The sequence below is a fragment of the Engraulis encrasicolus genome, chromosome 24, assembly GCF_034702125.1.
Source record: "Engraulis encrasicolus isolate BLACKSEA-1 chromosome 24, IST_EnEncr_1.0, whole genome shotgun sequence".
Classification (NCBI taxonomy): Eukaryota; Metazoa; Chordata; class Actinopteri; order Clupeiformes; family Engraulidae; genus Engraulis; species Engraulis encrasicolus.
In genome coordinates, this window is record NC_085880.1 from 11,076,257 (window position 1) to 11,091,256 (window position 15,000).

Here is a 15,000-nt window from a genome sequence, read left to right on the forward strand (position 1 = left end):
TTGTCAAGGACAGCTGTCCATCACACACACAGTCACACCCGGGGAGCATCGAGTCATGCTGAGAGACACACTGAACCACCCACCCATGTCTGTCCTACACATCATGGGTCAAAGCTCTAGACATAGAGAAAGCCAGGGAGAGTTCTATTAGTAAGTCTGTGAGAAGCGGCCGGACAGGACCAATGGAAGGAGGAGAGGGAGGCAAGGGAGGCAGAGATGGGGCAGAGGAAAGGGAAGCGTGGAGAGAGGAGGGTTTTTCCTGCATTCAAAGGTTGCCAAGCAACCAATGAGTATAGAGTCATATTAGAGCAAGTAAGTTACCGGTAAGATCCTTTGGAGCAGACATTCCTGCGATTTCTTTCCATGCAAAACTGTTGTGAGTTTCGGCATGGGAGTTCATGCGTAACAGTCAACATGAACGAATGTGTCATATCCCAAAAATCTCCAAGCCGCTCCGAATTTACCTGCTCGTGAAAGAGCCAGGAAAAACCCTTAGCAGGAGAAGAAGAAGGAAAATACATACTAAGGAGGAGGAAAAGGAGGTGAAGGAAGAATGGCCAAAAGCACTGCAAGGTGGGGAAAAGGGGGGGAGGAAGGAGGGAGTCAAGCTAGCTAGCTGGAGTTAGCCGCTCCTCACCTTTCAGCCTCCGGAAGTGGACGGGCACGTCGCTCTTGATGGTCTTGCTGTCCTCCTCCGCGGACTCGCGCCGCACCATCGGCGGGTCGTTCTGGGCCAGCCAATCGGCGACCTTCGTCTCGGAGGCCATCATGGCCGATTGCAGGGTGCCCAGCCCCGCCTGGCCTGACTTTTTCCCGGCACTCCGACCTCCTCCACGGTGGTCCTTGATGGTCACCCTGCCTGGCGAGGCCGTGTCAAACTCGATGGTGAAGGACGCGTGGCCTTGAGAGGTGTTGGAGGCACCGCTGGGATGGTGGGCGTTCGCAGCAGCGGCCGAGCCCTCAGTGTCTTTGGTGGGGATCTCGTGGATGCTGCTGTTGGACATGCCCTTGTCCTTGCTGGGGAGCTCCAGGTAGCCGGCGTCGGCGGTGGCGGTGGCCGCCCCTATGGGAGCACCAGGTGCCAGGCCATTCTGCTTGGGCTGCTTGGCCCTGTCCCTCTCCCTCTCCCTCTCCGCCCTCTTGCCTTCCCTGCTCTCTGTGGACGGATAGACACACAGGAGAACACTGCAGAGGTTAGCCGCCAGGAGAGGAGAGTGGGGAGGTCAAGGGGTTCAAAGGTCAAGGGAGGGGGGGGGAGTGGGGGTGGAAAGGGGGTTGAGGGTCAGGGGTTACAGGGGTTAAAGGTTGTGTGGCTGTGGCTGGTCCTGCATCAGCTCACTACCCCCTCTTACTCGTACTGATTTGGGGATGTTTCTTTTTGGTTTGTTTGAAAAAGTATTGCCAGAGCTCAGGGAGAGATAAAAAAGGACAACATTGCACGCACGCACGCACGCACGCACGCACGCACGCACACACGCACGCACACGCACACACACACAGAACCAAACACACACACACACACACACACACACACACACACACACACACACACACACACACACACACACACACACACACACACACACACACACACACACACACACACACACACACTCTCGCTCTCTCTCTCTCTCTCTCTGTCTTCTTCTGACCTTCTCAGAAGGGAGCTTCAAAAGAAAAGGGAGGACACAAAGCTGACTGTGTTTGTTGACATTAACTGATGAGTAGTAGGTCAGTCCAATCTCTTTGGTGCCCCTGAGCGCTACTAATAACATAATTTAATAAGTCCATAATAGTCTGTCTATGTCGAGCCAGAAGTCTTTGAGGACCGGTGCTGCTGGTAGTGGATTTGGTTAAGGGGAGAACAAGGAAGGCAAAAAAATGGACCATCTGTTTCATACGGGTTAAACTTGTTTTTTGTTTTTTTTTGGATGGGATCTCATGACATCCAGCCTCCTAAAACCTTGACTAATGCATCTGGACTTGGGCAGCACGTCCATGAATTAAACATGCTAACGCGTTTAAGAGCAGAAGCATAGGCGAGTTCAGGATCAGGAGTCAGATGCCTGTCCAAAAAGACAGGTGGTCGCTCTTGACTGAGGACGTTAACGTCACAGAATGATTAATGAGCAACAAGGAGGTGTGGTGCATGGGGAGAGCACAAGAAAACGTAATTCGTAGACCCTCTTTGAACTATGTGCACATTTAATTTCTTACACACCAATATATACGTACAGGGCCGCTGACAGCTTTGGCTGCCTGGGCCCGGGAAAAAAGGTGATCTGAAAGGCCCCACCCAGTGTTGCCAGATTGGGCGGTTTCCTGCCCAATGGGGCTGATCAGGATGGTCGTCTGCGGGTAAAAAAAAAGGCATTTGGGTGGGTTGGGTTTCTGCCAATTTATGGCCATAGAATTTAGTTCAAATTGGGAGGGATTTAGTGCTTCCAGGCAGGTTTTGAGCATTTTTGGGCTGGAAATCATCAGTCTCATCTGGCAACCCTGGCCCCACCCCATGCATACAATGTAATGAGGGCCAAGGTAAATCGACCCCTTTGTCAACCCCTGTCAGCTTCCCTGCATACTACGTGCTCTCCATTACTTCTCCGGATGATCACTTCTTTTTTAGATGTACAGATTTGCTGTACAAATAACTTTCATTTTTATTCACATCAGTTTTTCTCTGCGCTTCTTCACCACTGACTGGAGACTTCCACCACATCTAATTGCTACTACACAATGATCTTAGATAAGACACTTCACATCAAAGACCACCATCTGAAGATAAGGCTTGACATTCACTAAAAACATCTCTTGCGGTCGAAGATAAAAGCTTTGCCACTATAATCCTTCAATGCCAAAGTTAGGTCAGAGAATAGGACAACACTTCCTTATTTCAGTCTGCTTTTGATTTCGATCTTACTCCCAATAAAATATTGAAAGCTGTCGCAAATACAAAAAAATATCATCTCTGGTTGGCTGCTCAGTAAATTTCACATCACTTCCCCTCAGGACGCATCATGTGATACCTGATAGCAGCAGGAAGTGCATGGCTCATTCATTTGACCAATAGGGAAATGACCCAACAGTAACAGAAACTTGCACAAGAGCAAACTGTGTGGAGGCTTCATAACTTCTTCATGAACTGAGTTCCAACTATGGCAAAATGAGATCTCGCCAATACACACAATCCTATTCTCCCTCCATCAAAGTGTCTACAAAGTGTCTACTTCTCTTTCACTTTTCTTCCTCCTGTGCCTCTCTTTTTGTATTTGTATGTATCACACACATGCAGACGGAGAGGGAGAGAGAGAGTGAGAGAGAGAGAGAGTGTGAGAGAGAGAGAGAGAAGAAGATAACTGAGCGAGCGATGCATGCAGAATGGTAAACAAACCCACCAGTGAGTGTCAGAACTCCCACACCAGCATGTGATGCTGCTGCTGCTAATCGAGTATTTCCAAGTGAACGTTCCAAACTGACCTCAGATCAGACCAGCGCTCCTCCACAAATAGCAACAACAGCACGTCAAAACAGCACACAGACATGAGGCAGGAGACAAATCACCCCACCTCACCTCACCTCAACTCAGCTCAACTCAACTCAACTCAACTCACCCCGACGGGGGCTGCAGGCAGGCTAACACGTCCCACTAGGCTAGCTTAACGTGATGCATGCGCTTCTCTCAGCCAGGGTCTGGCTGCTCAAGTGAAACCCTATAGCTAACCCTAACCCCCTGCCTGCCTGCCTCCAATGACAATACCCTGGGGAGGTGAGAGAGAGAGAGATAGAGAGATCGAGAGAGAGAGAGAGAGAGAGAGAGAGAGAGAGAGAGAGAAGATAGAGATAGAGAGAGAGAGAGAGAGAGAGAGAGAGAGAGAGAGAGAGAGAGAGAGAGAGAGAGAGAGAGAGAGAGAGAGAGAGAGAGACCCAATGGCCAATGGAGGTGGTGGAGGTGGAGGATAGAGTAGGTGGTGAGGGAGGTGGCTGGGAGCAGCTGAGTCCCATTCACACGGCGTCTGTTGAGATGGAGATGGTGTTTTTACTTTCCTCACCAACCACGTGACCATGTAAGCTGCTGCTGGGGGTGCACTCCTGCTCAGCCTGGCCTGAGGGACTACTCATGCTAGGACAATAGCACTGTTGGGCTTGGAGAGAGAGAGAGAAAAAAACATTGGAGAAAAATACACATGCCCAAAAGTGTCCGGTTGGAGATGATCAACGACTCTGTATGAGAGAGTAGGTATCTGTAAGACAGGAGATGACTCCACTGGAGTTTTAAAGTACAGGTATGAGTGATTTAGCTGTCTGTATAGTAGTTAAAAGGACAGATACTGCCACATAAACTAACTCCATCTATTTCCCGTTCTCCCTCTTCTCTGTCAAGCTCCCTCCTCTCTCTCTCTCTCTCTCTCTCTCTCTCTCTCTCTCTCTCTCTCTCTCTCTCTCTCTCTCTCTCTCTCGTCTTTGTGCTCTTTGTCAGTAAGAGGAATGCTGGTCCTTGTCAGACAAAGCCATTCAGTGTCCTTAGGTTTAGCCCCCTACCCCCCCTACGCACACCAACCCGAAAAGATACATTCACCGCGTGGTGGGGTGTGTGGCGTGTGTGCACGCATGCTTGTGTGTCTGTGTGTGTGTGTGTGTGTGTGTGTGTGTGCAGGGTACGATTTGTAGGGGGGGATGGGGGGGATTGTCCCCCTTCTGGTTTTGATATCGCCACTTGTTCTACATATTTTTAATTGGTTTCATGAAATTCCATTGATATTGCTTAAATCAGGAAACATATCCCCCCTTCTGGTTTTCCGACAAATCACACCCTGTGTGTGTGTGTGTGTGTGTGTGTGTGTGTGTGTGTGTGTGTGTGTGTGTGTGTGTGTGTGTGTGTGTGTGTGTGTGTGTGTGTGTGTGTGTGTGTGTGTGTTGGTGTGTCCGTGTGCGCGTGTGTCTGTGTGCCAGTGTGTTGCACATCTCTGAGGCACTATGGTATAGTGTGTGCGTGTGCTCGTGCGTGTGTGTGTGTGTGTTGAAAACCTCGGAGGCACTACGATATAGTGGTGAAAATGGCATGCTACTTTTATAACGGAGGTCATGCTATGTTTCGGGGGCGAGTTGAATTAAGAGGCACTGCAGGGTAGGGATGCTTTTAGGTTGCCATCTCTTCTACCCCCTCGCACTGACAAAAAAGAACGGAGGAGTGTTTTCTTCCTTTCTCTTCTCCTCCTCCTCCTCCTCTGCCCCCGGTGACGCACTGGTTGCATGTCAAAGTAAAAGAGGAGAGGAGAGGAGAGGAGAGGAGAGGAGAGAGGAGGAGAGGCAAAGAGAGGAGAGGAGAGGAGGGTGGTAGAGGAGACGAAAAGAGACGAGACGAGACGAAAAGAGACAATACAAGAAGAGAAAAGAAGAGAAGAGAGGAGTGGAGAGGAGAGGAGAGGAGAGGAGAGCCGAGGAGAGCCGAGGAGACGAGAGGAGACGAGAGGAGAGGAGACGAGAGGAGAGGAGAGTGTGCTTGATACCATTCAAATCCATTTTTGGCTTGCGTTTCAGAGATGCACTGTGTGGGAAGGAGAGAGCTCGGTATTTCAGCTTTTGTAAGTGTCCTTAGACAGGAATGTTTTTTAGCCATGGGGCTGTGTGTGTGTGTGTGTGTGTGTGTGTGTGTGTGTGTGTGTGTGTGTGTGTGTGTGTGTGTGTGTGTGTGTGTGTGTGTGTGTGTGTGTGTGTGTGTGTGTGTGTGTGCGTGTGTGTGTGTGTGCAGGGGCAGACTAGCTGCATGCCTGTCAGAACAGATGACAACGGCCCTGCCACCACCAGCAGCCCTCACTTCACACTGTGTCATGTGGACACATACACACACACACACACACACATACGCACACACACACACACACACACACATGCGCACGCACACACACACGCCCGCACACTCACACACACACAAACAAACACACACACACACACACACACACACACACACACACACACAACACACACACACACACACACACACACACACACACACACACACACACACACACACACACACACACACACACACACACACACACACACACACACACACACACACAGTACAGCATGGTTTGACTGCCCTCTGCTGTATGTGAGCACAGTAGCATCCACAGAACTACAGGATATTACTGATCTGGGATCAGCTGGAAAGCATTGTAAATCAAAAATGATCAACAATGTGTCCTGCAAAGTGCTGCCATGGAGCAAATGCAATTTTACTCAGAAGCCAGGACCACAAACATTGAGCGTTAGACAAGGAGCAGAGGATGAAAGAAACAACTTTGTCGTTTTTTCCCCCCAGTGAATGACTCAATACGTAAACAGACACTTTTCAAATTTAAACTCAGTTCTAAGAGTGTAAAGCATCTTTGTGTCCTCCATCCTCCATAAAATTTGGTAGCCAGGCCGCGGCCTCCTAGTGACGCAACACCTTCGCCATTGAAACTAGTCAGGTCAAGAGCAATGCAAGCTACTTTCTGAGTTCCCGAAAATACGGGAACTCCTTTCACTTTGTCGGGAAGCAAACAACAATAAGCAAACTAAGGGAGGCGGGTCAACCATACCGTTTGGGATACTTATGGGGTAAAAATCGGAGTATCCCCCACACAAATGTATGACTCAGCTTTGATATAACATCTGCATCTGCCAATGCAGTCATCTATTGTTGATGTCCACTTTGATTCACTTTGAAGGATTCTGTTATTAATGACAAAACATAAATAAACAGCATGCCATAACACTTGATTCAATTGGGATCCGATTCTCGCTATTTCGCAATAGGATTTGGAGAAGTCCAGGCAGCAGATTTGAAATCAAAACCTAACGCAATCTTTTTATTTTCATTCCTGTTTTTGTTTCTTGTTTCATTTTTGCTCACCGAACTATTTCTATAGATCTGTTTTTACTTCCTTTGGTTAAAGGTCAGTCAGTGTGTTGCTATGCTATGCTACTGGCCATCCAGTCATTATCAGTGCATCCCGCCGTCTTGCCGGGTCACATCCAGCTGTTCTGGCCACTGCGCTAATCTGTAATCCTATTACTCTGGTAGCACACACAGCTAATGGGATACGAGCTGTCCGGCCAAACGCAGCCAGCCTCCCAGTAATCACGCGAGCCCCTCTCTTCCGATTCGGACAGCTCAGACGGGATAAGCTTTGAGAATGGGCTGACTCTCTCACTCGCTAGCCAGCCAGCACAGTCTTTGTGCTGTGCTCGCAACATGAGCAGTTTACACATAAGCCACATCAGTAGTCATCTCATCTGATGAGAGTAGAGGGATTAAAAACACTGAGCATCCACAATATTATTACTGTGACTGTACTGTACTGTGTAACAATTCCACACTGTACTGTATAATATTGGCCAAAGTATACTTAGGTTGTACTGTATTATGTTATATTGTACTTCTATACGGCAGTACAATACAAGTCCAGTGTTTTTCAACTGGTGGGTCGAGACCCAAATGTGAGTGGCAGAGGGGTCCTGGGTGGGTCGCGGAGCGGAATTGAAACAAGATTGAATAAATAACTGTGGTGTCGATGAGAGAGTGAAACATGGTTAATACCCCTCTCCACTAGTTGATAGACCTGTTGTATACCTGGTGATGCATATTATCAAACGCATGGATATATTTTTTGATAAGTATTTGAAGTTTTTGACGGCGCAACAAAATATTAGGTCACAAGTTACAACGTATTGACGATGGACAATTGTGGGTCCCAAGTCTATTCCAGTTAAGAACCACTGCTGTAGCCTACTGTAAATCTGCACAAGTCACTTTGAACCAGGCGCATGCCGCTGGAGTCTTTGCAATAATTCAAACAAGACATCTTGGAAGAGTAACAGTTTATGACTTAGCTATTCGATGTGGTTTGCACAATTAGCAATAGCGACATTCTATTATTCACCGTGTAGCCCTCATGTGTGTCTCCTTGTCCTCATAGGGCTTTCCTATGTCAACATCCCCTTCCCTCCGTCTTACCTAGCCTGACTTCCATCACTTCCTGCAGCTCTGTGGGCTTGCCCTCAGGATAATATCAGCTCCTTTGTTTTCCAGCGCAATAGTCAGAAGGAACTAGTTTCTGCAGACCTAATACACAGCAAAGGGTAGTACTCCTTGGTGTACTTACTTACATGTAAGGCTGTTTAACTTAATTTCATGCACTTACACTGAGCATATCTAACCTGACCCCTTACTCTGTGGTACGATATACAGTGCAGAACATCATGTTGTACGTACAGTATGCATGTTGTGCATTTTGTTATGCAACCTGTGACTTAATTGCTTTGATGTTAGAGGAATACTAAACTATAATTTGATGAAGTTGCATGCTATTGGGTTTGATGCAATTGAGTCACATGCTATGAATGCATGCATTATTTGCATTCACTGACATTCAGTGTTAGATTTATTTTTAAAAGGTGATCCAACAAATAAGTCCAAGTATAAGGTCTAATAAGGATATATTGTCAACCACTAAGCCAGTAACTCAATTTGAAAATCAGTTTCAGCACAGTGCTGCAGGACAATACTGTAATATCTACTTCCATGTTCATGAATATGACAATGGCAGCTTTAGCAAATTCACATACCATAAGGACAATACATATCTATCTATCTATCTATCTATCTATCTATCTATCTATCTATCTATCTATCTATCTATCTATCTATCTATCTATCTATCTATCTATCTATCTATCTATCTATCTATCTATCTATCTATCTATTCATTTTTGATTTGGCATAGAGAAATAATAAAAGTGTGTGCGTACCGTTCTCCTGTTTCTTGCCGGACGTCTTGGTCTCCTGCTTGAAGGAGTTCTCATCGTCGGCGTCCCCGTCACCCCACCACGACGGCTGGCCGTACAGTGGCGTTCCTCTGTGGAGCGCAGCTATGTCCCCTGGATCACACACACACACACACACACACACACACACACACACACACACACACACACACACACACACACACACACACACACACACACACACACACACACACACACACACACACACACACACACACACACACACACACACACACACACACACACACACACACACACACACACACACACACACACAAAGAGGGATTAAATATGAAATCCCAAACAAAAATCTCCCTTTTTCTCTCTTGCAGCAGCAGGAAAACAGGAAAGAGAGGAAAAGCAACATCTCTGAACCCAACAAACACGCTGTCTGTGATGACAGGTTTTCTCTTTGATCACCCAATTTTCACCCCATCCCTCCTTTTTTAATCTACATAGGCAACTACGTGTTTTTTTAGACTTGCTTGTGTGTATTGTTGTGCTAGCCTGTATGTCTAAGTGTTGTTTTGCTCTATGGCTCCTGAGTGCAAGACAAATTCCCTCCGGGGCATTGAAGGTTTCATTCATTCATTCATTCATTCATTCATTCATTCATCCATTCATCCATTCATTCATTCATTCATTCATTCATTCATTCATTCATTCATTCATTCATTCATTCATTCATTCATTCGTTTATTCATCCATTCATCTGTGCATTCATGTAAGGAGTACCTCTTCCTTTCCTTTCTCTCTTCCCTCTCACTGGTTTTGTATGGTGGCTACAGCCATTGGCACTGTCACCACTGCCTGACCTAAATACACTACGGGAGATTCCAAAAGGGACAGACGGTAAAATGCCAAAGCCAGCGCATTAATTGTGAAAAAAGGAGCTTAACTGCCCTCATAATGTAACAACGGCAGGATTGAACCAACCCCCCTCTGTTTATCACCCAAACACGGGCACACGCTCACGGTAGGGGGTGAGCCTCTTGATTTGATTGGCTCTTCCTGTTGTTGACCATTTGAGGAATGGTCTCGTACCATAACATTCAACATCAGCTACGCAGCAATGGCCTTGTACCGTAACATACACTCGCAGCCTTTATAAGTATCACACCAGGGGTCCTCTATTGTATAGGCATTGCATTATAAGAGAATGCGAGTAAGTGGAGTGATCATGCCACAGCTAGCATTAAGAACACATGGCCCAATCCATGGTACAGGCAGAGGGCTGCATAGGCACTGTGTGGGGGGGTTGGTGAGTGAGTGAGTGTGTGTGTGTGTGTGTGTGTGTGTGCAATTGTGTGTGTGTGTGTGTGTGTGTGTGTGTGTGTGTGTGTGTGTGTGTGTGTGTGTGTGTGTGTGTGTGTGTGTGTGTGTGTGTGTGTGTGTGTGTGTGTGTGTGTGTGTGTGTGTGTGTGTGTGTGTGTGTGTGTATGCATGCATGCGTGTGTGTTTGTCAACCATAAACTCAAACCCATAAAATGCCAAAGAAGTAGGCCAAAAATAGTCACTTCCTGTTCTGTTGCCACCTCATTACCGTGGACCACGGTTATAGGATATGGTTTCCATGGGTATAGAATGACTCTATAGAACTACTCCATGGATAGAACTATTCCCCTAGTCACAGAATCATTGCTTTGCTTTAATGAGGAGAACATAGTGCAAAGTGGCTCGAATTTAACCCAAGGGATGCATTTATGCCATTACAGCATTATGATCAACCGTAATGATTATTACATGTGATTATTGTGATCGCCACATTAAGTAGGGCCTGCTACCCCACACCACACTCCTCCAGGGAAATAATGCTGCAGTATGTGCATATTTAATACCCACTAATAATCAGGTAGGCCTATGTCAACAGACTGAGCACCTTCACTGTGCAATAATGTGACTCCAAATGCATTACAAATTACAGCATCAGCTCTTACATAGACAAGGGGACATGAAAGAGGAATATGCCTACATCCCCATCTCTTAGCACCACGCTAGGAGGAGGTGTGGCAATTCTGTCGGTAAAGCTAACAATTAGTGACAAGAAAAAAAGCGACCGGTAATGAAATAGCATTCAGATAAATACAGACTAAAGGAGGCTAACAGTCAACTACTCAGCGAGTGAAGTCAGACTTTCTATTCCGCTCAGTAACAACCCTGGGTTGCCTGCGCGGCCCACCAGTAACTGCCTGACTGACTGACTGAGGAGAAAAAAGACAACGCTAGCCTATCATTAGCACCCCCGCAGTTAGCCACTGTGTAGCCTCGCAAGGCTGCTATTAGTGCGAACTCTAATTGCCCTTAACACTGCTGCTGCCATAGAGCTATCATATTAGCGCCACATGGCTATTTAGTTCCTTTGTAGCTGTTGGGCGGAGAGGAGTCATGAAAATGGGTAGGCTAAAACACATTCCCCTGCTGTGTGGGCTATATTTTGATAACATTTAATACCAGCTTTAACTTCCTCCATTTTGATGATTACACAGTGTTAGATTTAAGTCTTGAATGACTGTCCCTTGCTAACAACCACTTGTTGGGTGTCTCTCAGAGGACACATAGCCTTAGCTGCGACTAAATGAGATCCACTGTATCTGCAGGATGCATGTAGACCTATCTGTGTGCGTCCCATTGACCCGTTACAGCCTAATCAATGCTTACAATCTCTCTCTCTCTCTCTCTCTCTCTCTCTCTCTCTCTCTCTCTCTCTCTCTCTCTCTCTCTCTCTCTCTCTCTCTCTCACACACACACACACACACACACACACACACACACACACACAATATAAATGAATACGTAAATCTCCCTTATGCCACTTGTATTGAAAAGGGCAATGAGTGGTGAATCTTTAACAATATCCTCTTATGCACGCACGCACGCACGCACACGTGTGCACAGACACACAGACACAGACAGACACACGCACACAGACACACACAGACACACACACACACACACACACACACACACACACACACACACACACACACACACACACACACACACAAACACACAGCACACACACACACACACACACACACACACACACACACACACACACACACACACACACACACACACACACACACACACACACACACACACAGATTTTAATTAAAGCCCAGAGCATCTAATATTGTTACCACATGAGACAGAGATAGCATACATCAACAGGCAAAGCAGATCTCCATGGAGATGGATGCCCGGGAGACTGCTATCATGGGACCCTATGGATCGCACTATTCTAATACCAGCAACACCGATTACAGCTCAGGATTTACTGTTTGAATGTTACAGTATTTAATCCAAGGGTGGGAAATCTTTTTCATTGGAAGGGCCACTTCACATTTTACAAAGTCCTCCAAGGGCTGTTCTATCAACACAAACCAGAGTTTCCCCCTGCACTTTAGGCCTACAGGATATTGAAGGCGGCCACCTTTATAACAAACTCCACCTTCACTAGGTCCCCTGAAAATATAACTTAATTGTATTGCAAATGTAATTTCTAACATTTCTTAATGAAACATGTCATATTTCATTTGAAACCGGATAACATTAAATTGTGTTGTGGGCCAGCTAAGATGGCCGTAAACGGCCCTTGAGACATACAGTAGATTCCCCACCCCTGCTTTAATCATTCTAAATAAGAATATGACATGGTCTTGCTACAGACAACATGAGAGAAATATAGAGAGAGGGACATAAAAGAAGAAATAGAAAGTGAAAGTGAAAGCCCATTGGGAAACTCCAACTCCCATTGTCATTGTGACACAGCACTCCACAGCACACAAGTGAACACTGCACACTGCACACAACGAAATTGCATTTTATGCCTCACCCGTGCAAGGGGGCAGCCCTCAGTGGCGCCCCATGGGGAGCAGTGCGGTGGGACGGTACCATGCTCAGGGTACCTCAGTCATGGAGGAGGATGGGGGAGAGCACTGGTTGATTACTCCCCCCACCAACCTGGCAGGTCGGGAGTCGAACCGGCAACCTCTGGGATGCAAGTCTGACGCCCTAACCGCTCACCCATGACTGTGTGTAGTATTACAGCTGTGCACACATCATAATGTGTGTTACAGTATGACCAGGATAAGAATCTGACCTTAATAAGAGTTTCTACTTTACTCGCCAAGTTTGAGAATTTGAATTTGCCATTGATTTAGTTTGCTCTCATAGTGCACTCCAGTCAAAGCATCTGGTTCTGAAAAAGGTAACAGTCTTTTTTAATATTCAGCAGGGGACTAGCAGTCATATCAGGCATCGTTTTAGCTTGTCCACTAACAACACACACAGGGCCTGAACAAACCGTTGGAAGATAGAAATGAATGACATCAACTGCTATTCCGTCAGCGGAACGCGGAACATGGAACACAGCTGGGTACCGGGCCAATGTTCCACCCAGCAACCACCACAGGCCAACACACCCCAGCCAAATATAGCTAATGTTATTTATTACTGCTCTTGTCTGATGAGGGAAACAGTCTTTGAGTTTGATATGCGTACAGTAAAGCTGGCCGTTTGTGTTTGTGTTTCTCTCATTAAACTATTTTGTGATGGGGAAGGGAGGCTCACAAACAAAAGGTCTCGCTATTTGATTAATCAGTTTATTTACAGAGAGACGGAACAAGTAAGAGTGAGTGAGAGAGAGAGAGAGAGAGAGAGAGAGAGAGAGAGAGAGAGAGAGAGAGAGAGAGAGAGAGAGAGAGAGAGGGACTGTAGTTGTTTATGAGGGGATGTTATTACTTTCATCAAAATTCCCCACCACACGCACACACACAAACACTTTCAACAAACATCACAACATCATTGACCCAATTTAGAATCTGCACAGTCAGTTGTCCTAATGTGACCCTTCCCTGTTTCTTTGTAAACCTCACACAGGCCTACTAGGCCTAGATGTGTTGGTCAACCCACTTGACCCCAATGGCAGAAAGGCAGTAAAGAGATCAAATGAGGAAGAAATACGTATTGAAGTGAGAGAACCAGAACTAAATGTGCATATAACATTGCAATTAGCACATGGTTTCACCCATAGCGACTTATCCACACATGTACAGTACCTACTAGCAGAACCACTGGCAGCACATGTATTGTGCATCTAATGCACAGGCACTGAACAATAAATGAACTGTAGAGAGACACGCGCTACGTTTACGTGATGTTTTTTAGTTCTGTCGAATTCCGAATTAAGTAGTTCTGTCGAGTTCCCTTTGATTTTTCATTTAATTCCGAATCGTGAAGTGTTTACATGTCATTTTCAAATTGCAATTAAGCTTTATTCAGAAATAAAGTGTGTAAATTTGGAATTAAAAGTCCCATTTAAACGTAGCCACAGACTAAAAATTAATTACAGAAAATTGATAATAGCTTGGAGGGAACCCAAGAGATGTGCCTTTATCCAGCTTCCAAGAGAAGTGACACCATACACACACAAGCACACACACACAAGCACACAAGCACACATGGTCACACATGGTCACACACACAATCTTATGCCCTGCCAAATCTCTGTATGAGGGAGGGGCATGTGACCGTGATTTACCCTTGTATTGCCTCAGTAAGTATTTATACGTTTTGAAAGGGTCCTCCAGTATTACTGTCACAGTATTAATAACAGTCACAGTATGTGAGTTATTACCCCAGTATTATTAATATCACAACATGGCACTGGGCTAAATTAACCAGGCAAAGCTGCCGCACAGAACATCCATGTGACGATATTTCATTCTCTAGCTTTCTCTCTGTCACCACTTTCCCCTTTTTGCTCTGTCTCTCTCTCTCTCTCTCTCTCTCTCTCTCTCTCTCTCTCTCTCTCTCTCTCTCTCTCTCTCTCTCTGTCCAATCCCCTCCACTTTCTCTCTCCTTCTAAAGCTGAACAAATGTTCCTATATTCTGCTCTCTTCCCTCCAATCCTTCCTTAATTTCCCCCCTCCTCTCTCTTTCTCTCCCTTCCCTCCGACCTGCATCCTCCACTCGCCTGCAGTCTTCTCGTCCCACTCGTGTGTGTCTGCAGCCTTGCTGGGGGAGACGGTGATGATCTCTCTCTCTCTCTTTCTCTCTCTCTCTCTCTCTCTCTCTCTCTCTCTCTCTTTCTCTATCCCCTTCCTTCATCCCCCCTCTCTCTTTCTCTCCCTCCCTCCATCCTCTGCTCACCTGCGTCCCCCTTGT

At 46.3% G+C, this 15,000-nt stretch overlaps 1 protein-coding gene across 1 annotated transcript in view; it reads right to left on the bottom strand.

The window, feature by feature from the left end:
• The window catches only part of cep170aa (centrosomal protein 170Aa), a 100,437-nt gene that overhangs the window by 41,638 nt on the left and 43,799 nt on the right, over positions 1 to 15,000 (bottom strand). The window contains exons 7-8 of the mRNA XM_063191201.1: positions 8,797 to 8,925; positions 638 to 1,156 (exon numbers count right to left, since the gene is read on the bottom strand). Coding sequence (XP_063047271.1) covers positions 638 to 1,156; positions 8,797 to 8,925 — 648 coding nt within the window. The remainder of the gene's footprint in view (positions 1 to 637; positions 1,157 to 8,796; positions 8,926 to 15,000) is intronic.